General features: G+C 38.7%; 1 protein-coding gene across 1 annotated transcript; it reads right to left on the bottom strand.

Moving 5' to 3' along the window:
• Window positions 1–1,048: 1,048 nt before the first annotated feature.
• Window positions 1,049–22,691, bottom strand: LOC140368934 (disintegrin and metalloproteinase domain-containing protein 11-like). Its single transcript, XM_072456103.1, has 26 exons — window positions 22,467–22,691; window positions 21,760–21,911; window positions 20,087–20,163; window positions 19,743–19,809; window positions 15,266–15,348; window positions 14,595–14,652; window positions 13,063–13,117; window positions 11,392–11,525; window positions 10,495–10,569; window positions 10,346–10,417; window positions 8,623–8,789; window positions 8,461–8,545; window positions 7,281–7,371; window positions 7,129–7,180; window positions 6,958–7,057; window positions 6,407–6,478; window positions 6,187–6,279; window positions 6,021–6,101; window positions 5,139–5,189; window positions 5,004–5,067; window positions 4,802–4,907; window positions 4,607–4,726; window positions 3,956–4,124; window positions 3,216–3,330; window positions 2,233–2,323; window positions 1,049–1,293 (listed from the first exon to the last, which is right to left on the bottom strand). The coding sequence occupies exons 1-26, from the start codon at window positions 22,522–22,524 to the stop codon at window positions 1,251–1,253; spliced, it is 2,331 nt and encodes a 776-aa protein (XP_072312204.1). The 5' UTR covers window positions 22,525–22,691; the 3' UTR covers window positions 1,049–1,250.
• Between the last annotated feature and the right edge of the window lie 812 nt (window positions 22,692–23,503).

Raw genomic sequence — 23,503 nt, forward strand, 5'->3', positions numbered from 1 at the left:
GGTACTTGGTAATAAAGTGGACAATGCTTTTTTTAATAAAGTCATCACATACAGTAAAATATTATTGCTAATTTGATCTGGTTGTATTCAGTAGGCTATATACTTTCAAATCTGAGCTTTAAATCAAATAAAAGCATCGGCTGAAGAAAAAAAGGTTATTGGCAAAAGCTCAATTGAATGAAATATGTGTCTGTACATATATATCTGTTGAATGAAGTGAAATAGGGGTTTAGAATCAAGTATATTGGTGTAGTTGGCACTTAAAAACAAGTGTTAAGAGTGAAGTTTTAAATGCCCTGTACATAATACACAGCCAACATCCACGGCAGGTTTAGAGCTCCCCACAGTAAAAAAAAGACACCACCTTTATGCTGTCAACAGCTGAACTTGTGCTTTTTTAAACGTATACACTATTTACATCAGCACCATAAAGAGCATATATGTACACATTGCACTGTGGATGACATACTATGATACAATAAATACAACATCATGTGTGCAACTTTGTACCAGCTCAGCAGCAGAGACACCACAGGCAACTGCCTCAAAGCGCTTTAACGGTACATTCATATGTTGATGCATATTATATAAAAGTTATGAAGTAATGAAGCCAAGCAGCTGCAAGTACAATCAGTTATTAGTTTAACGTTAAAGACCGACAAGTGAGACTAACCTTGTCTAGATGCTGTGTCAACATCCATGATGCACACGTTAAAGTTACCGCTACAGCCTTCACGTGCATTTAACAAGAAGCCCCTGAACATCCCTCTACAGTTAAAGGGCTGCAACAGAGTAACAGTCAAGATACTAGGAAAAACAGAAGAAAAAAGAGTTTCCAAAAGAAGAGAAAGTTGGAATTGTTCCGAGAAATTGCTGAGCAAGTGGAAGACGTCTTTGTCTCCTCAGATCAGACTGGACATAGGGAAGACAGGACAGAGACTCAACCGCCAGATCTGAAGGAGGAGAGCGAGGAGAGCGAGGAGGAAACACAGAGAAAAGATATTAGACAAATAAAAATAGTGTCAATTCACAGATGAATCAAGCCTCATCAGAGTGCAACGTTTTATTATTCAATTATACAAATGAAACACAACTGAAAACGACACAAAAATACAAAGTGGAGTATAAACTAAAAGAAAACACGAATTCCCAAATATGATCAAATGAAGTAAAAACACAATGCAAAAACATGAACACGTAACAGAAGGATGAATCTATTGAATGTCGTGGCATTACTACGTTGTTGGTGATTAGAAAGGATTAGCAGCGTCATACCTTCCACGCCGGATGTTTCTGGATTGGCAACATTGTGGGAACAAGAAGAGAAACGAACAAATCAAGTTAGTCGCAGTAAGATTTTTACGCACAACAAGAACAGACAGACAAACATGCATTGAAAGAGTCTTATCCTACAGGAAATCGCATCGGCCAAATCTGTTCAACCATATTTGATGCGGTCGTGTGATTAGAGCTGATAACAGTCTGAGGCTGGTCTCATCTAGCCTCACGCTGCAGGAAACAGAAAGTATGCTACACGATAAAGCAGCGTTATGTGGACGGATCGAGGGTCATGTCGGGGAAAGAGTGGCACAAAAGCTGTTCATATTTGTATAGTTTAAATCAACTTTGTCACCAAATCGATGCGTTATTTGTTAAATCAAGTTAGTTAGTGATTGGTTAAAAGGTAGAACTAGTATGTGATGTAATATCCATGGGTTCAGATTGAATGAAAAAAAACAATTTAAAACATCCTTTCTATCTATGTTTTGAATCATGTGATTGAAACACATGAATACTTTGTCATTAAGTCAGTATAAGATTCTTTTGTGTTGTATGTTGTAAATTCAAGCCTTAAAATTCATGTTTATATTGTGCTAAAACATTCTTTTGTCGGGGTTTATCTGGTATGCACTGATTTATTTTTATACATTTTTTGTCCCTTAGGCTTATTAGACAGGAGCTGCTGCACTTGCATATGTGTGCTGTGCCTTAACCACTCCACCACCGGGCAGCACAGCATGCACTGATTTTTGTATTGACAAAGCTAATCTTTTATCCAGATTGACAAAAAGAGAACATATTTATGTTCATCTATAGTTGTTTTTTTATGCAGATTTAATCAAGTTTGACATGATGTTTAAATGTGTTAAACTGGTGTGTGAGTTTGGTCCGAAGCAGAGTGTGTTAGTGACAGAAACACACAGAAGGAAGGAGGCATGCCAGAGCTCTTACTTAAATCCCCAGCCAGTACCCCCCAGGATTATCGCAGCCACGAGAATTGCACCCGCAACCGAGCCAATTATGATATTAGTGCCACTGGGACCTGCAGGAGTGAAGGAGTCAACAACACACAGGCAAAGGCACCAGGCATGAAGTAGTGCTCCAAAAAGTGACAGACAGACAGAGGTGGGAAATGAAAGATCTACTCAGCTACTATTGCTTTCTAAATACATTATAATTCAAGAAGTTTCAATGCAGTACACATAATATTATTTTGTGGTAATGTATTTGATTACAGGCTATTTTCAACCAATTTTTTAAAAGGTATAATTGTTAAAAATGCATCTACTACTGCTATCAGTGACTTTGGGCCTTAAGTCGGGTTCACCCTGGACACGGGTCAGCTAGTTGCAGGGTTAACAATGATTAAAAATGCAATACACAAATGTGAGTTTTGTGCCTATAATTAGTATTTTGTGGAGATATAATAAAATGTTCTAACCATTTCAATTTGACTATTTTTGTTATTCGATTACAAATATCAGAATATGTACAAGAAATTGCTATACAAAGAAAATCCAATCCGCCCCTCATTAAAGGTGCATCCTGTACAGTTTCTGCTACCAGCTTGTCTCCATGGAGATGTTATTGCACTGCCTGGAATGCACCACAGTACAGACATATCTATCTCCACGGACACAAGTGGACGATACTATTTGGCCAAGTTACAGGTAAAGACCTTGCTCACAGTAAATATTACATTTCAAGGTGTTATTTTGGACTGTAATTGTATGTTTAATGTCGTATACTTGTATATCTTTGACTCTAAGATGAAACCTAAAACAAACTTTACATTATAAAAAATACAAAGTAACACTATTCCTACTTGAACACAACTCTTTTCTATTCTAAAGCCAATATAAAACATCTGTTACAAGGACAATATACTGTAGGTAATTCTCGTGGTGATGGATAGAGACTGAATATGAAGTCACCTTTGTGTTTCTCTGGTCCCTCGGGGGGCGTGGGGATCGGGATGGGGTCAAACACACTGCAGTCCTTCCCGGTGAAGTCCGGATCACAAATGCACTTCATCTCATTACTGCAAGTCTGGACACGGGGCACAGGACAAAAGGACCTTTATGAGTCCTACTACCTTTGCAAATGTTAGTAGGTATAAATATAAAAACACATTTTCTGGCTCATCACCCTGGCATTGTAAATAACACATTGTTCTTAATGTTTTGCCTGGTAAAATAACGGTAAAATAAGTTATTGAAGAGTTTTGAGATTTAAAATAGGCACAGGACCAAAGTATTGCCCTTCAAACAAAACAATCTCGACAAAACACGTGCACATAAAGCTCTTGATAGTTATGCATATCCCAGTACTTAAAATAAACTATAATCTTTCATTTGGTTAGCATAAAAATAAAGTTCCCGGTTTATTATCAAAGAGTCATCTAAATAGTCCTTGGCAATGACTATACTGAAACAGCCCAATTATTAATATATTTATTCCAGAAATTAAAAAAATGTGTTTGGCCTCTTTATACTTCATGAATACAATTTTGTACTAAACAGAAGCCAATTGTTCAGAGCTGTCATATACAACTGTCACTTTGGAGCAATTTTATTTATTTCATTTTTGAAGAACGTTCCTTCCCACACAGAACGAAAGAATGTAACGACAAGAGACGTGCGCTATAAACAAAGTGTGCAGAGCGTCCACTGACCCCGTGGTGTGAGCAGATGCGGGAGGTGGAGGAGCCGGGGCACGTGCTGAGGTTGAAGGTGGTCACCGGGAGACAGCGACGCTCCAAACACATCATGTTAGGACCACAGGCCGTCCCGTCCTCCACGTAACCCAAGTCCAGCCCATCATCCAGCACTGCATGACCACCTCTGTGAGCAAAAAAGGAACACGTGTAGTTGGCTTCATTTAATAGCTCGATATTCAACGAAATTCAACATTATTTAGGACTTTTTCCCCATTCAAAAAGTCCTAATTTCTCATCATTCTGAAACACATGGATAGAAATATAACCTTGAAACAGAAAAAAAAACATTACAATTGTTGTTAATCAAATTCACTCACTTACTTTACTATATCATATATTATGGGTTAATGACTGTCTACTGACAATAATGTCATCTGTATTATTTAATTTGGAAAAAGAACAATGAAAAAATTTTATGAACTTAGTTTAGCTTAATATCAAGAAGACTTTGCTATGGGTCAGTTTTTAATCTCTGTAGTTACATAGATACATTACATAGATATTAACCACAAATAAAATTCTAATATTTGGATTAATCGTGTTTTGAGCTTTACCTCTTGAATGACACATATTTGTATTTCTGTACACGGTTTAGACTCTCCTGACCTGCAGTCCAAGTATCTGCTCTGGTGGTAGATGGTTAAACTGGTGACCTTTCCTCGTAACTCTCCAAACCTGGGACTCATTGTCATGTTGGTGCACAGCAGTAAACCACACAAAACATCTCTGAAATCATCAAAAAAGAAACATTCTATAATAGACAAACATCAGATTTGAGGGGAATAGAAGTTATTTCCTCACGGTTTATTGCAGGGCAGCCACCCCTGTCCGTTGGGGTCGAAACCACAGTTCCCTTGTTCTGTTCCCTCAGAGTTGAGTTTTTCATAACAGAATCGGTCTGCTGCGTCTGTACAAACAATCACACAGATATAAAACCTGTATATGATATATTATGAACAAAAGTAAAAAAGAAATGTAAAAATCTATTTTTATTGTGACTTACTGTAGCCCCACAGAGTCCGGCATTGTCCATCTCTGGTTTTACAGCGGCCTCCATAACAGCGCCCCTGGCAACACAAAAACAGTGAACGTGGAATATATTACAAGACTTATAATTACTGCTGTTTGTACGACTAACCTGTCCTGCATCGCACATGTAGCCGTCCAGTTTGTGTACATTATGAGGGCACTATGAGGAAAAAATAGAAAAGACGTGTAATAGAAACAGAACAGAATACAATTTCTAAATATTTAGAAAGATGCAGGCAGATTGCCAATATCATTTTAAAATAATACAATTCAAGTTGTATTTTAGTCTCCAAGAAGGGAAAATTAAAAATCATACAGTTACAGGCATTCATAGGATTAAAGCTGCATTATGAAACTTTTCTCAAGGGAAGTCTACCAAGTGTGTCTCTCCCCATTTCACCCTACAACTGTTAAATAAAGCCTTCTAAAACATAAAAAAACCATCACCCATCCTACTAATTGATTAGATTTGTTTATTTGAATGGGACCGTGCAATTTCATGAATAAATTTGAATTTCAACACATGAACATGTTGGCCCTGCGACAAGTTGGCCACTGTCCAGGGTGTACCCCGCCTAAGGCCCGAAGTCACTGGGATAGGCTCCAGTCACCCGCGACCCCAAAAAAGGGAACAAGCGGTAGAAAATGGATGGATGGATGGAATAAACATGAGTAAAAAAGAAAGAATTAGCCAAAAGGCAACTTTTCATTTGTCGTCCTCTCTGATTGATCATCTGCTTATTTAGCAATAAGAGCAGGTTCACCTCTCCACAGATCTGACCTGTAACTTGGCCTGGTGGTATCGACTACTTGTATCCAAGGAGTCCCATCAGTTTAATGCCAAATTGTGTTATATATTCCAGGAAAATCAATAATGGAGCGAAGCAAGTGGCAGACCCTCCACCAGAAATGTTCCATAGTGCATCTTTAAGTAATACAATAGTAAATGTTGGCATAAAAGTGCATAATATTTAAGGGCACTAGGGGGCACCTGACTGGAGTCTCCTGTGCAGGTCTCAGGGATGTCACAGTCGATAACGGCATCTCGACACGTCACTCCTCGCAGCTCGTACTGTTACCATCAGATTCAGTGTTAAATGAGCACGAAGAGAAAGTGTAACTGCGTATGAAGGATATTTTATGCTGAATAATCTTACCTTACAGTCTCTACAGCAGAGCCCATTGCTGCACATTGCATTATGGGTAAGAGTGCACTTTTTACAGCAGTTGGCCCCACTTTGTGCACATTCCTGAACATCAGACGAGCATTTATGATGATGCAATAATAACGCTTTGAATCTTGAGAGTAAAATCCATAACTCTGTTTATCATCACTAAAGCCACTACATATAACAGGGTCTTATATGTTCCACTCACCAGCAATGAGCCGCAGTCACACTCCTCTCCCTGCTCCACGTATCCATTACCACACTCAGGGGGGTCCAACAGCTGCAGTAGTCACAACAGTTACTAACATTTTCACAAAACATACAATTACAGTAAATACTAAATTATTCATGCCCCCAGAAAATGTTGGAAAATGACAGTATAATTTTTAATACATTTTTAAATTTCTAAATGAGCTGGGCAAACATTGGAATAAGCACCAGAGCATTAAGTAGAAGAGACTGCAATGTACAAAAGCGCAAGACTAAGTGTCACAAAATGATGGAATACACTGCCAGATCACATTAGAAACTGTGACAACTCTATTAGGTTTAATGTTTAATGTCTTGTAATGTCTAGTTAAGTTTCCTGCCTTAGGACAACAGATGAAATTTAATTATTGTGCTAACTCCAGCATATTTGCTTTGAGGCATTAATATGCAAATTATTAAATTATATGTATTTGATATGTAGAAGTAACTAATCATTACAAATTAAATGATAAGTGAATGTCTGTAAATATGAATCGAAACAGATCTGACCTTGCTTGGTTTGTTGAAGAGACAGCTGCCTCCCCCCAGTTGAAGGAAGCGCAGATACTCATCTATACTGCACCGGGAAAACTTCCTTGGTAAATAGAAACTGCAATTGCAACATTATTTATTAAAAGTATGTTCAATCGAACGTGGATGTATTATTGATCGAGGTCATACCCTGTGTCCTCCATAATGCAGCCGAGCCATGGGTCTGGACACCTGCACTCACCTAAAACACACACATAAGACGTGGACATTGATCTGCACCCCCTGTTCTATCCACAAGAGGGAGCTGTTTGAGCACAACACAAAGCCGGTTGAGGTCTTACTTGCTGCAGTCTGTTTCTTGTTCCTGTACATTCCAATGTTCTGTCCAAGACTTTGACTCAGGGTGATGGCCATGGGACCCACACCGCCAAACTGAGGAAACACAAGGAAGAAGCGATGTTACTCCAACCAAAGCATCTGCTTACAAATAGTTTGATATATTCATTATTAAATAAGAAAAAAACAAGAGCTGTAAAATCTATGCAGTTTGTTTTATAAAATACATCTATAGCTTCGGGAATAAAAACAATTAAAGGTGTTCAGTCAAACACTTTCAAAAGATAAAATGTTTGCATTTGAATTGTTAATTTCACTGGCAACTGTACAATTTTTTCATCACTTTGAAATCCATGGATCAATCTCAACATCTATGACATAAAAGGACGGGTAGATGGATTACCAAGTTGAACTATGGTTTTCATTTGATAAATGAGCTCAGAATTTAGAGACTAAAAATGTCTGAAATATCAGCAAATCTACCATGTTTGTGTACCAGCGTGTCAAACATCCATAGAGATGCATAAGCTAAAACAATATAAAAAGCAGGGAACTATTATTTTAGTAGTCAACTAGTCAACTATAATTTTTTTGATTAATCAACTTGTCAAAAGTATATTTAGACTTTTTACATACATTGTCTGCCAATTAAATGTTGAAATGTGACTGAAGGCTTCTAGATAGAGAATGAAGTATATTATTGAGGAAAATCAGCACTAATTTATGATTTTTTGATACAATAACAACGCTGTCTCTCTTATAAAAAGGGTCTTTTAATGTGTCATAGAGTCTGTATAGTCCAGGTAACGATTACAACTATCAATAATAATTCAAGTCGAGCAAAAAGTAAACAAAAGGTCAGTGGAGCAAGATGATAAACTGCTCGGTCATTACAGGTAAATACATTTATCATACTATAGTGTTAGAAAACTGTGTGAGTGCTAAGTTTAGTATTCAACATCTTAAAATCTCCATTGGTTTAACTTCAGGAGGAAAAATAAAGAGAATTCCATGAGTTATGACGACACAACCTAAATAAATGTTTTTTGACTAACACAAATAGGCAATAATACTCTGTGTTTTCAGTTTTGAAATAGTAGAGTGAGCTGTGTGGAAAGGGGGAAAGAGAGGAGAGACATTCAGTAAATTGCATGAGCAGGGCTTGTTTAAATGAGCATTTCTCACCTCGTTGATGGCGCCTCCTCTGGTCATCGAGCAGACTCCCCCGATGTACGCTGCCTCACTCCGGCTGCTCATGAACGTCCTCCCACTAAAGAAACAAACACACACATTTTGTTTCGCTCCAAATATACAAACTACAAAGTGTAATAGTGAGTTGTGACTCACGAGAAGATGTGCACGGTGTCACAGCGATCCCGGATGCTCTCTCTCCTGTACTTCATGAAGTCCCTGAGCGTGAGCAGAGGATCGTCACCCACCGCCACCTTGTTCTCAGTCGACCAGGTCTCCATGGCGACCAGGACGATGCGCGTGTTCAGCTGCTCCTTGTAGATCTGTGGGAATCAAAACAGACATTTCTAAACAAAAAGGGAACAAGCCAGAGGAAAGGAGCTGTGTAGAGTCAATGAACCACTAACCAGAAGGAAGGAGGAATACATTTTCATTACTGCGACGTTCTTGGGCAAGACACTTAAATATTAAATATAAACTGACAAAAGCACCATTCATGGGTTCAGCTTACTGTTATATTTGTATTGTATACTTTTTTGTATATATGTTCATGTAATATTATAATAGATGTAATATGTTGTTGGAAATTGTTAATCGCTAATAATAAATAATGTGGATTATACTTTTCCCACAAGAATAGTATAAAGTTATAAATATAAAGTAGGTCATCATATTTTTGCTATTTTAGAGAGCACGGAAATTACTTGAACTGAATTACTTCATATTCATTACTGCAAACTATTCATGGGTTTCAGGCATAAGGATTCTCTTCTGGATTTGACATGGCAACAGCCTTACGTTTTTGTAGTAATAACACAATTCAAATACTATGTCTTTTGTCTCACCAATCCAAACAGGAAGGAATCATTTGCTTAAAACCCATGAATACATCCAATAATGTACATTCTTTATATATTGTTTCACATCAGAACTATTGTATCTGCATTCTGTGTAGTTCTGAGTCATTGAGGTTTTCTGACTCACTTATATAGCACAATGAAACTGGGAAATTTCATTCATTTCATTTTTTTTAGCTCAAATAAACTTAAAAAATGGACTAAAGCCTGAATTAGAATAATCATAATCATCAGATAGAAACATAACTGTGAGTGGACGAGAATCTGTGTATCTCTGCTCAGTTTGGCGGCATGCCACAGCTCCGGCAAGGCCAAAGAGAAATGGAAAGTGGAAGACACAAGCTGTAGTTGGTTGTCATGGTAACCAGCACGTCTCCAGTTTGTGAAGGATTCCCCCCATTTGAGTTGCCGTTACATAGGAAACATCAGGGAACATGCGTTGCCGTGTGACCAAAGGGTTTGGTCGTAATACACATGCTGGACTCTGAAATTAGTGCCTGGCTTTGCTGAATGTCTCTTTCCACTCTTTACCCCTATTCAGCCTACTATTCCGAGCATTCATTTCAATTCAATTTAATTTTGCAAAGCTTAAAATCACAACGGCAGAAAGTTAAAAAGTCAAATAATGACACAATTAAAGACAATCAGATTAACAAACATTCCCAGGTAACAATATAAAACAGACTAAAAAAATAAGGATTGTGGTAATTTTGGAAGCAACTTTAAATTTAATCTAGACTGCAAAAACCCTATATGATCTATATAGTCCTTATGCCAGATGCCCTTACTGAGGTAACCAGCTACAGACTGTCTGGGGAAGATAAAGATAAAAACCCTTCGTGTTTAATGGTAGAAATCCCACTAATATCTTACATAGATTTACATAGACTGAATGTATTTAATAATGCTTAAACACAAAAACACAGACTAAATACCTCACTGATAGCAGGACCAAACCATTGATCTTTCAGTTTGTGGGTGCAACATTTCTACATACAAACCGAGATGTCTGTAACACTCACTGCATCCGCCATGTTCACCACGGCTTTGGCAAAGTTCTTGGTTTGAGTGGTCGACCGCCGCAGCTGCACAAACTGAAAAAGGGAAAACATGGAGCTGTCAAGACCATGATGCCCCTCTCTTTGCTATTAGATCATTCAAAATGATGTACCAGCTCATGATCGTTGACCACCATCAGCTCTATGTACTTGGTCTCGGTTTGCACGGTGCGGTGGCCTCTTCTTACCTGTGGGGGGCGCACATGAGTCTCAGTCATCATAACCTTCAGAGATAAAACAACAGGTTGGGAGCAGCAGCGGGCAAAGCTATTACTCACATCCAGCAGCGCTAACACGTGCTGATGCAGTGAAACTTAAGTCTGTGTCCTTCAGACCAAAGTCAAGGCCAAAGAACAGCCTGTTTAGTGCAACTTTGTGCTTCAAACGACACAGTATGTGATTGGGCTGTAACTAACTCATATTTTAGTAGTCGACTGGTCAGCTTTTTTGTTTTTTTGTCGACTAGTCAAAGGATTATTTCTATTGTACATCGAGATTTTTTAAATACATTTTCAATTACATGAAGTTTGAAATATGATGATTAGACATGGTTTATTCTTGTCTGACATTTCTAGTAAAATTTTTTGCTGTTTTTGTTATAAAAGTGATATTTTTGCATGTCTTTGGAGACTGCAGTCCAAATAATGATTACAATTATGAAAACAACTTTTTTTATAGTTGGCTAGTCACAATTAGTTGGTTCATTGTTGCAATATGAAGTCAATAAGTTTAAGGTAATGAGGTAATTTAAATCCCAAATGAAATGTTAGATAATACTATTAATACTATTTTCTTACTTTTTTGTGTCAGTTTCAATGCCTTAAGACTTTACCCTTTATAGAATCATAGCATAACTCATAAAGTCTGATTGCTGTTTACAAAACTGACTTGTCTCAAATGTTTTTTTTCACGGGGGTGACACTACGGGGGTGACACTTGCTGAAATGTGCCCGACATGTCCCGACGCACCATCTGGGAGTGTGTACCAGAGTGCCGCTGCGTGCATGTACCGGCGAATAACGGAGCTGCCTTTTCAACCTCCTCAGAGCGTATGTTTGGGCCGGCTTTTCCTTCTCCAGAGTCCTCGCGTCTCCACTGAAGTCCGCGTGTCCCTCTGGTGCCATTGTGGTGTTGTCGGCGCATCCTGCCACGCATAAGACACACAGAGAGGGGGAAAAGTGTCTCGTCATCAGAAATGTGCATGAATGTATTTTAGTCCGCTGATCTGGAGAAGAAATCAATATCGCGCAGCCAGCGGAGGTAAGTGTAATGGGCTGAGAGAGGATTGGATAACAGGAAGGATGGAGGGGGGCAAAAAAGGAGATGGAGTCAATTGGGATATTTAGCCATTTAGAGAGGCCGTGAAGGACAGCCAAACTAGAGCTACAGAGTGTGAGTCAGAGGGGAAACGAAGATGTGTCAAGGACGAGCGGGGATGGATGCAGTGTCTCTAAAGGAGGGCCACACGAGACAGTTAAGAATGTGACCTATATGTTAAGACATAAGATAATTAGAGGGAGCTTCTGTACATGGTGTGATCAGTATGAAAGGATTAAATATTCAAAATCATACCTCAACCTGAACTAGATCAGGACTAAACAAGGATTGGAGAAGGACCAAACCAAGGCCACATCAGGAGTAAAATGGACTCAATTTAGGACCAGCTATTGACAAAGTGTGAATGCACCCTTTACTGTTACTTTACGTTCATTAAGAAGGTTGTGTTTTTATCAAGCTTTTTCCTCCGTATCTAAATTAAGTTTGACATTTTTGTAACACGATAACATTACTAAACTACTCTATAAACATTGACAGGCCACAGATTGAATGATTGTGCATCCCTGCAATAAAAGCTCATTTGTCACACCTCCAGTCCATCTTGTTTAGACCAATTCAGTTCAATAGCCTCTCTACTGTTAAAAACAATTCAACCTGTTCCCTTTTTATTTCTATTGCAACCAGTTATTACTGTGATTGGACGGGGCATTGAAAGTGCTGTCTTACCATATCTTAAATTATGACATTAAAATGAACTAGCTGCATTCATTCAGTTACAGGTGTTTTTATTTTGCCAAAATACCTACATTCATCCTGCAAGAGGCTTGTTTCTCCACAGACCTGATCTAACTTGGCCTTGTGGAGTCACTTGCTTGTATCAGTGGAGGAGAAAAACAAGTTTAATTTCTTGTAATGGAACATTCCAGGCAAAGCATTAATATCTCGGAGACCTACATAGTTCACCTTTAATGTGCTAGTAGATTTCTGGTTATTTTTAATGAATTTTCCAAAAGACCTGGTTAAAATCATGTCCATATTCTCCTGTCTTATTTCACTGCAGCCATATCAGATATTCTGTGCTGCACCTTTGAATCAAGCTGTTTTTTCCCATCATGACTTTGAGCGTCCTGGATGAGATTAGTACACAATGTTACAATGACAAAGATGATACATTATCCACCAACATGAATCCACAAAAGGTCAATAAGTTATTTACATGAATATGAAACATCAATGAAATCAATCCAGGTTTGCCACGTCACTAAATCAATAATTGAAAAGGAAATCTAAGTATAATATGATATGACCAATAAATGATATAAGATCCTACTCCAATTGCACCCCAGGCATTACTGTGTTTTACTACTGTACATCAGCACAAACATATGAACGGAGGCTCTCACCGGGACAGGGAGGAGGGAAGAGGTTGATGTCTGGGAGACGACACACAATGTGATCCTGAAAAGTGAAAAAGTTAAAAATTCAAAGCTCTGCATCTGCAGCTCTGAGCAGATGGTAGATCAGGGCCCACTGACTGTGACTCAACATGACATTTACACATTCCAAGAAACATGCAAAGATCAACACATTCAAATATGTCCAAGAGTAGAAATAGTCTAAATTAAAATATGTTTACTTGCATAGAATAGAAACCTTGCAAGATGAATTCTTGTGATTTTTGTGAGTTCACAAACTCTTGTGAAGAACTCAATTGAGAGTGAGACAGATCAATCTGGCATGAGCCAGGTTAATAGAGTGGAGTTCCGGTCCATGTTGCTGCTTCTACAACTATTCTGACACACTGGGCACTTAGCTATTATAGGAAGTACATAATAATGTATTTAAACAGAAGTTTTGAAAAAATTAATTTTCCCTCCATTCTTCTGGGTTTTCCCACGGCAAACGTACTTTTATGCAGGACCCATTCCCCCGTTTATCCAGACTTGGGACAGGTCCAACCAGCACTCATCAGGTTATTTATCCAGTCATCAGGATAAATGACAAATTGATATTCTCACTGATATGCAGGCCATACACAGTATTTAATAAAACAGAAGTAGATTATTTGTATTACAGTATACTAGTATCTACTTAAATAAATGACCTGAGTATCTGGTTCCCACTACATTAGCTCCGCTGTGGTAAAGCTGATCATTGTGAGGAAAGTGCCTGATACATAATTAATCAACCCCTCTGCTGTCATAACAACTATAACAAGGCAGGACACTGTGCTAACTTGAGCTTCAGATAAATACTTTATGAAAATGACCCATCCCGAAAACAGAGAGGCCAGCTGCAAAGATATCGACCCATGTCTTCTGTCTATGTAACTGAGCTGGAGGCCTTCAGCACTGGCCCTTGGCCCTACCGGACTAAAGCCTAAATCTGTCAAAAGCAGATGGAACATAGCACCAAATGTTTCTGTCTCACAATGGAGTAATTACAATAGTGCAACAGCAAAGTACGAGGACAACTGTTTAAAAATAAAAGTGGCCAAAAAAATGGCACTGGGACTTCATAAACAAACTAAACTTTGATTAAACCAAACTAAAACTATACTTGTGGAAGTTGGTATTTGATTACTTATTTTCGCACAACTAAATTGAGAAAAAAGGACTGAGGAGAAAATACATTACAATACAATAAATAAGTACTATAATAGGAGCATTCATAATAAATAACCAGAACTAAACCAACTACTATGGCTAAACACAAGGATTAAGTCAGGACCAAACATAACTATATAAAGAAAGTATAACCGAACCACTTATAACTGGCCCTGTGCCCGTGGCAAATAGTACTTCCTGATATGTAGCCAACCTTTTAGACATGTTCTGATGAGTTAAAAAGCTGCATTCAGTTTGTTTTCTCACACTACAATTACTTGGTCCAAAGCCAAGTAACAATTTGCCGTTTACTCCGGATCGTGGCTCACCTCTCCACTGCCGACCGGTTCAATCCCGTACGAGAAGTTCCCATCCGAGAACATCCCCCTGGAAAATAAAGAACGAAAGCTAGATTTCATTCCCTTTTTTTCTATATTGCCACTTTATTAGATATAGACAGTGAGCAGAGTCAAAAGGGGATGAAGAGCAAGGAGAGACATTAGCAAATTATCAAAGCTAGGAATCAACTTTTCCAACTCCCTTGACAATAGTACTGTAACTTATTTGAGGGTGCGCCTGGAATGTTCCACAGAATGGCTTTAAGCGTATCTATCTCTATGGAGACAAGCAGGTAGCATCACTAGACCAAGTTACAGATCTGAGGAGAGGCAACTCTGCTTTTAGTATGTTTTTGTACAATAAAACACAGGGGCCTGAATAAAGGTAACTATGGAACGTTCCAGAACGAACAAAAGGAGACAAGTACCACTCATTTGAAAATTGTATTTTAGCTAAAACAGTTCTGATTTATTTAATAAATAACTTAAAAGGAATAGGGGGGATAGGAAATTATTCGACAAAAAGGCGCTGGTTACAACTTCCAAAGAAATAAGACCACAAGTTGTTTTGTTGTTAGAGAAGAAACAAAAGCTAAGGAAAAAAACAATAAGTAACAAGCAAAATGAAAAGCCAGTTGCAATAAAAAAAGAAAAGCACTTACTGTAGGCCATGGCAGGTGGATAGAGCAGCCCATGACCTTTTGACCCCTCGGACTCCGCCGTGGTAGTAGCAGTGCTCTCCTCCCTGTGGTTGAACAATACAGAAACATATATTTGAAGCATATACAGTAAATGGAGCTTGTATAAGCAGTATAACAATGGCCGGAGGAGATCAGAGTCTGCTGTGTGTTTGACCTCGAGAGCGTTCAGATGCAAATGTACAATTGTTCGAGATGGAGAGAGTGCTCACTCTGCAGTCCTCATTTGAGTTATTAGCTCATTTACAAACAGTGCACATAATCAAGGCAAGTCGCTGCTGTCAAACTAGACAAAACAATGCTGTAATTCAACTCAAGGCGAAATATAAAAGCAAAATAACAACAACAAAAAAGCGATACATCATTATACAATAGCAATAGAGATACAAAGACATTTTAATTGACATTCAAACTATATTAAAAATGCACTTTTCTGGAGGAGGGTTTGCCACTTTCTTGTCTCCATGGAGATGTTATTAAACTTACTGTAGCTATCTCCATGGAGACAAGCAGATGATGCCACCAGGTTAAGTTTCAGTGAGAATGTTTGTTTTTCAAGGTATTTTGAGCAATAAAAATATCCATAGTGAAAAAAAATTCTAAATGGACAAGATGAATGACAAAGTTATAACTTCTCCATGGACACGAGCAAAATAAATATGGAACGTATAGACAAGGAAAATTCTGCAGTGCAGTGCAAATCTAATGTTGTGTCAAACTTTATTCTTTATTTTGCTCCTTTCTGTTTGCTGAACCTCCTTTTTTTTAAATAAAGGAATAAAATTAAAATTAAGTGAAAAAGGAGAGTAAGGAAAGTATGTGGCATATTGATTCTGTGATATGCTTGTTACATAAAATGATGCAATTAGTTGCTTTTTACATCTAGTTTCTATGTTATGCACACAGATCGTGCGGCTGGGCCAATCCTCGTACCAAGTGTAATCCACAATGCTACTGTTTCTTGGAAAATGTTACCTGATTATTCATAATGCTCAAACGGACGATCAAGTTTTGTATCTCGTGTCTTCTTCCATGCTGCATCTCACAGCACACCAACGATCATGTTACCACAGACACTGATATCTGTCTGTACATGACTATGAATGAACAATGTCTAAAGGCATAATTATCCTAAAAGAGTTGACGTGATCAAACGGGACTGAGTAAATAGAAATCCCTGCTGGGAATGTCTTTCATAGTAGTTAAGTTTGTTGTGATGAACTTCAATAAGTCTTTGTCTACAACCTGAGGCCGCTGCAGGCAGTCACGGATGAGAGCGGAGGAAGAAAAGGCAATATTCTTTCTGCTTGGACAGCCTTTACTCCCAGTTTACCCAGCTGCACTAAGTACTATGGCTGCTGCCAGGTTAATGCTTTAGGACACTTTAACTTGCCAATAAATTGCACAATATATCAAGATATAGGCCTAATACTCTGCAAGATCTTTGGTGTGTATGAAACCTGAAGGAGTAATTGAATGTCAAACAAACAGTCTTTAGAGTTAGTACTGGTATACTTTTTTTTCAAATTTAAATTAGAATAAAAGATTTGCTTCAAAATGAAAAATATGCAACTACAAAACAAAGTCAAATTAATAAACTATAAGTAATTTTACAAGAAAAAGGAAGAGCTTCAGAGTAAGATAGTAGCAGTAGTAACAGAAGATGAAATTGTAATAGTAGTCACATTTTGCAGTAGTTGTAGTAACAGCAAAAGTAGTGGTAGAAGTGGCAGCAGGAATAGTATAATAGCGAACCAAAACACGAGGTGTGATGCCAACTCCTTATTCTGTTAAAATTGTATGATTAAAGTTAACATTATATAACAAATGTGAAAGCCTTGATCATGAACTAATTTAGATTCAGAGTATCCAAGGAAAGAACTAAATTACTTTGAACATTCACACAGGAGTAAGACTTAGGCCAGCACTTAGCCCCAGTACATTAATAAATAAATAAAAGGCAGTATTACTAAATGGAGGAAATCTAATTGCTTGACACAGCAGACAGGCTAAGAGGTTACTGAGTGCACTATAAAGAGACATGTGGCTATACTTGAAATGATGACTCTGGAATAAAGCTTACGTACAAAGCATGGACGGTAATGACAGGTAAGCAGTATGTAATGTTAAACACATGTGGTCCCTACATGTGGTCCCTACATGTGGTCCCTACATGTGGTCCCTACATGTGGTCCTTACATGCGGTCCCTACATGCGGTCCCTACATGTGGTCCCTACATGTGGTCCCTACATGTACACTGTCTCATTCTCTTTCCTATCCAACCAGTCTCGCAAAACCCACTCAATTCAGAAATACAGAACTCATTTTCTTCACCAGTCAAATTAAATAGTCTCATTCAGTGTGTTGAGATATGAGAGCTGCTTTATATTTCATCCTTTCCTCAGCCCTAATTCAATTTCAATTTTTGTGGTGAGTCATTGAGATCTAATCCGGGGCTGCTCATTGGGGTATCAATCCACAGGGACCAATAAAGAAGTGACACACAAAGCAGCAGGAATTTACAGGCACGTCAATGAAACAAAATAAAACCAAGATGGAAATGGTGGCAACGGGCGTGCAGATGAAATAAAATCAACTATTTGTGGATTTCGGCAAAAGTTGTCGATTTTCATCACTCTGAAACTCATTAATATCTCTAAAGAAGTTGTGGTTAGTATTATTAATTGGTACTATAAATATTAACCGATGAATCTATCTTGCATCAATTTAATACATTTCTATTTTTTTAACTGCTCAAAAATAGCTTCAAAAGATACATTCTTACTATGTAAGGGGTAGCCACTTACTATGTAAGGGGTAGCCACTCCACAGATCAGACTTGGCCTGTTGGCAGTACCCACTTATCTTTATGGAAATTTATGCCATCATGTGGAACATTCCAGGCAAAGCAATAACATCTTTATGGGGACAAGCAGGTGGCGGACCCTCCACTAGAAAAGTACCTTTAATGTAATGTTTAGAATTATGTTAAATTCTTATCCAATTTGGAGGACACTATTGAGTTGGCAATGAGGTTTAAAAAGTGGTCAGTCATTTTAGTCATAACATTTGTGTAAAAGTGTCCAATGTCAAAACACAATTAAAAGGCGGCGTTCCTCAGGGATCCACACTGAGGCCACTATTGTTTCTGTGTTGAATGCGTTATCTTCACAGTTCACAGTAGATTCCAATGTCCTGCTTTTGATTGATATTGACCACTTCAGACCGGGAACAACCCCATAGGAGTTGTAGCTTTTGAGATGATTGGGCCATGTTGTCTAACTATAACAAACTGTTCAAAAATCACAAAAATACTTATGCGTCAAAACAAATTCAGATTGTATAAGGCTTACATCAGCAAAATGTTTGCCTGCTGCATTAAATCACTTTAAACTTTGCTGTCATTGCTGGTTTTATTTCACTGGACTGACCAGAATTTAGCATATTTGATTTTTTATAACGTACATGATTTGAATTCCCCTCACAACAGGACAGACTAGACCCACGCTAGTGTCTTTGGCTCCTGGTAGCCATGGCAACCTGGTAGTGATTGGTCGCGTGGCAGAAAAACCAAGAGAATAAAGAAGATGCTAGGGCTAGAAGATTGGCAAATAAAAGATGCGAGACACAGGAATAGTCTGCTACACTGGCAGTTTAGTGTTTGTGCAACATCAAAACCACAATTATTCAACTAAAACACAGCCGGATAACAGCATAGCAGATCTGTTACTTGTCAATATGCAACAGTTGGTTGGGAGCTTAGACAGCAAGACTACAGACGTGGTTTCTTCTTTCTTTTTTGGCTTTACCCTCCTGGCATTGCAACAGGAATGTATCTGTTTATATACTGTACAACATATGAATTGTATTTAGTCAAATGTTTCACTCCTGATGACGTCACTGACAACCATTCCCATTTGTCAAGGTTTGGCACTGACATAATGCTATTTAAACACAATTTCTGACTGCACTGTACTGCATAAAGGCAAGCTCACCTTTTATTGATTATTTTTCAGGCCTGATTTCACTCAAGGGAAATGAACCCTTTAATATTCTATAATGCAATAGGTCACTTAAGAGCACTGTAAAAACCTATTCAAATGAACCTGACTAGGATGGATTAGCTCTGCAACTCAAAAGAGACAGCAATGGTAACAGTGTAATGTAATACTTCTTAAAGTCTTGACTAGCCACAGTCCATAGGAAATACTTGCTAATCCATGTATGCTTCTGGTGTGTTGGTGTAAAATAGCATGATCCAGGAAGTTTGGGTATCACGTTTGCAAACACAATTTATGGCTGTAATATTAAGTTTCATTTATAATAGATTTTGTAAGGTTAAGTATAATGTTGCCCAGAGGATGTAGGTCGGATGACGTTAATATTCCAACGAACCACCGGGAAGCAATTAAACTAAACAATGAGAAACGCTGATCCTACCATGTTTTCAGAGGGCTGTCCATGCTCATCAAAGTGACGCTCCACATAGTCGGTTGAAAGGAGATTACTGGAACAAAAGAGCAAATGGTTTCATTTGGCATGACAATAATGAAAGCCACGATTGTGAAACTGCAGTTATGTTTGTTTCATAACCAAAACAACATGTCCAGTAATCCATGAAGTAAATAGATGTTAAACATACACCTCACGGCATAAAGTTCCCACGTATTACGCCTTTTTCAAAACTATTTCTGCACACATTTTGGTTCGCAACTAAACTTTTTTCCAAAATATAAAAGATAATAATCCATAATCGAATAAATGTGTGGATGTTGAGAACTTACTGGTTGAGCTCCAGATCGATGATAAACGCTGTGCCAAATGCTTCGATGAAGAAGCTGCTCTGAGCCAGATGGACAGGCTGAGGACACAAAAGACAGTCATTAAGACAGACCAGATAAGACCAATTAAAGTACAGCGCTTTACACAGGCTGCCTTTTCACTGCAATCGAGTTTGTACAATATAAAGCAAAGGTGTTGGACGTATCCATATAAACATTTACATGCTTTGCCCAGGTATTTGTCTACTGTATTTACCTGAATGACAGTGAGCAGCTTCATTGTGCAGCCCTTGTAACTGTTCTTTCTTCTGAACTTTCCAGACAGTCTAATTAAACAAATGACTCACTAATTTGTCAAGCTTTTCTGCTTTGAAAAAACGGTGAAGAGGACTTGTGAACAATGTGGCAGAATATGACAAGAAGAGCACGTGGGCGTAAGACTGACAGATGATCAATAGAGGAAAATCATTTCACGGAGGGCGCCACCAGAACAGAGCATCAGATAATCGGGGTCGTCCCGCTGCGGTGACCTCCCCCCTGCAGGTCGGACACTGTGGGTTCGGTGATAAAAACTGTTCGGATTCAGACACCACCTTCAGCCAAGGTCATTGCCATCTACAACACATTGCAGGACTCAGAGCCGCCGGCCATTTGTATCACAAGGCACTCTGTTTGATTACTTCTGCATCTGTAACGATTTCAAGCAGCTACATAAGCGTCAATAAAAATGCTATAGTGAGGGACATACGACCTCTGTGTTCAGTCTATAGTTCTTTTGTGTAAGAGCCGTCTCGTCAATGTAAAAGGCAAGACTTAACAGCAAATGTATTTCAGCTGTATCTGCAATGCATTTCAATTTGTCTACAGTTCCCCAAGTTTATTGGAATTTGCCTCGATCATAGTCTGTGATATTATATCTATTGTACATGAGTCTTATGCGTTGTCCTATTGGTGCTGACATGCTGCTTTCTATGGAATTCTGCGCTTTAAAGTTAAATATGGTTAGGCATTATAAGCATTTTGTACTTCAGCCTAAACCCTTTCGGTCATGTCTCTTGTTAAGCTGTAAAATTAAATGAAAATGAAATCAAACAAACCTCTACTGCTTGAATCAGGGTCATTTGGATTGAACCTGGATTTGAATAACAGCATTTTAATGTTAATGCTAGTGTTAAGTTTTGAATGCAACTTTCTCTGCTCTGCCACGCTGCCAAAATATGTCTACAAAAGAACTTCCCCACATCGCCCCGGGACCTCTCCATCTTAAGGTCGTGGTGCAGAGGTCACTGAGGGTCAGAGCCAGTGTCAGAGCCTCTGCCGCAGACTGACAGCGGGCAGAGCTGGAGGAAACAGGAGAGGGCAGGTGGAGGTGTGAAATACAAGCTAATGGCATTGAAAGTCTGGGCGAGGTACGGAGTGTGTGATGGGGTTGTACTGCACTGTACTGTACTATTCTGGGAAACTACACGCTATAGGAGCAGTGGAAAAGAGACATCAAATGCATTGGTTTGGTTATTTGAGTCTGTTAGGGGCAAGAAAAATATTCCTTGATTGTTGTGTTTTGGTGTTAAACCTTTAGTGTCTTGACAAGTTAGTTAGACCTTTAACTTTTTCTAATTAAAGTAGACAAAAACACCTATATATATATATTGAACTGTGCGCTATGGAAAACTGACCGGCTTTGTGGCGGTGTGGTTCTGGACCCGTGTTTCTAGTCTGCTGTGGAGTAGCTCCTCATTCGTGTGGATTTGCTGCAGGAGTCGTTTTGGTTGGACAGTCTCCTCTAAGGGGCACAGTCTGTCCCCTGCACTGATCCATTCTCTCAGACCTGCAAAAGGACGAGGACAGAACAGACTAATAATGTTCAATACAATTCGATAGCCCTGCGACAAGTTGGCCACTGTCCAGGATGTACCCCGCCTAAGGCCCGAAGTCACTGGTATAGGCTCCAGTCACCCGCGACCCCAAAAGGGAACAAGCGGTAGAAAATGGATGGATGGATGGATGGACAATTCGATAGATCACCACAATTACAAAAGCACTATTTCCATTAGGACATTTTTTTTCTCAATAATTTATTCAAGAAATATGGCTTTCTTCTGTACTTCACCAATCCCACTTCAACTGTCAAACACGCATGAGTAACCTTGAGATAGTGAATCTAGGGACATTCGTTAATATCAAGCCGCAATGACAGTAAAGTTAATTAGAAAACCAGAAGATAATAATCCTTTGATCTATAATAACTATGGCAAAGCTTCTTGAGATCACAGCATAGATCACAGTCACTTCTCTCATATGAAAAAAATAACTTGATCTTGATTGAATGATTAAATTGTATGAGGTGATGTGTAAAGGATGATAAAAGGCAACATGGTCGTACCTGTGACAGTGGAGGGTGCACAAACTGCCGCGAACAGCAGGCATCTCACCGCGAGCATGGTGTTCACATAGTCCCAGTGGTTCCTCCGAGCTGCGCCTTTATGAACTGGGACCTGGGCTGTTGTTGACGGAGAAGATCAACACAGCAGCGGGCTCTGTTCAAACTCGCCGCCCGCATTCCTCACCTGCTTTGACCGCACCAGCTTCAATGGCAGCTTCTGCCCGGAGCCCCGTGCCCTCTCTGCCCCAGCATCCACAGCCGACCGTCTTGTCGGCTTTTTACGCGCGCAGAGGTGATGCCGTCTCTTTGGTCTGGATGCGAGTGTCGCGTCCAATGACAGCGCGTCTGCGCGCGGAGGAACGGTGGACATGGAAACAAGGAGCACGTGGGGGTTCAAGGACCCACCCACACTTCAGGAGGAGACCCCTGTGGGTCCCCTAAACAGTGGAAGAAGATCGTGAAAGAAGCGGCTTATGAGCTCGTAAACTCAGTAACATATTTTTATTTCTTTATTTATATATATTTTATTTCTTTATTTATATATATTATTATATTATATATATATAAATATATATATATATATATATACATACATATATATATATACACACACACACACAGTTCAGACCAAAAGTTTGGACACACACCACAGAGTGAAGGTAAAAGGGCCAACAAGTGCCTAGCGTCTCTGGGAACTCCTTCAAGACTGATGGAAGACCATTTCAGGTGACGACCTCTCGAAGCTCATCAAGAAAATGCCAAGAATGTGTGAAGCGGTAATCAAAGCAAAAGTTGGCTACTTTGAAGAATTTAGAATATAAGACATTGTCAGTTGTTTCACACTTTTTTTAAAGTATATAATTCCACATCTTAATTAAGTTTTTCAAAAACTCAGAAAACTCTGAATGAGAAATGTTTAGTTTGTACTGTGTGTGTATATTATATATATATATATATATATATATATATATATATATATATATATATATATATATATATATATATATATATACAGTTATTTTTACATTGAAGAGCAA

The sequence above is a fragment of the Eucyclogobius newberryi genome, unplaced genomic scaffold (genome assembly GCF_026437365.1).
Source record: "Eucyclogobius newberryi isolate DKJ021-1_F unplaced genomic scaffold, fEucNew1.0.hap1 SCAF_20, whole genome shotgun sequence".
Lineage (NCBI taxonomy): Eukaryota > Metazoa > Chordata > Actinopteri > Gobiiformes > Gobiidae > Eucyclogobius > Eucyclogobius newberryi.

Coding starts and splice junctions, on each gene's coding strand:
- LOC140368934 (XM_072456103.1), bottom strand. CDS start 22,524: ATGCTCGCGGTGAGATGCCTGCTGTTCGCGGCAGTTTGTGCACCCTCC. Junction 7,372..8,460: donor GAGGAGGCGCCATCAACGAG/GTGAGAAATGCT, acceptor GTGTTTCCTCAG/TTTGGCGGTGTGGGTCCCAT. Junction 7,058..7,128: donor TGCATTATGGAGGACACAGG/GTATGACCTCGA, acceptor TTGCAATTGCAG/TTTCTATTTACCAAGGAAGT.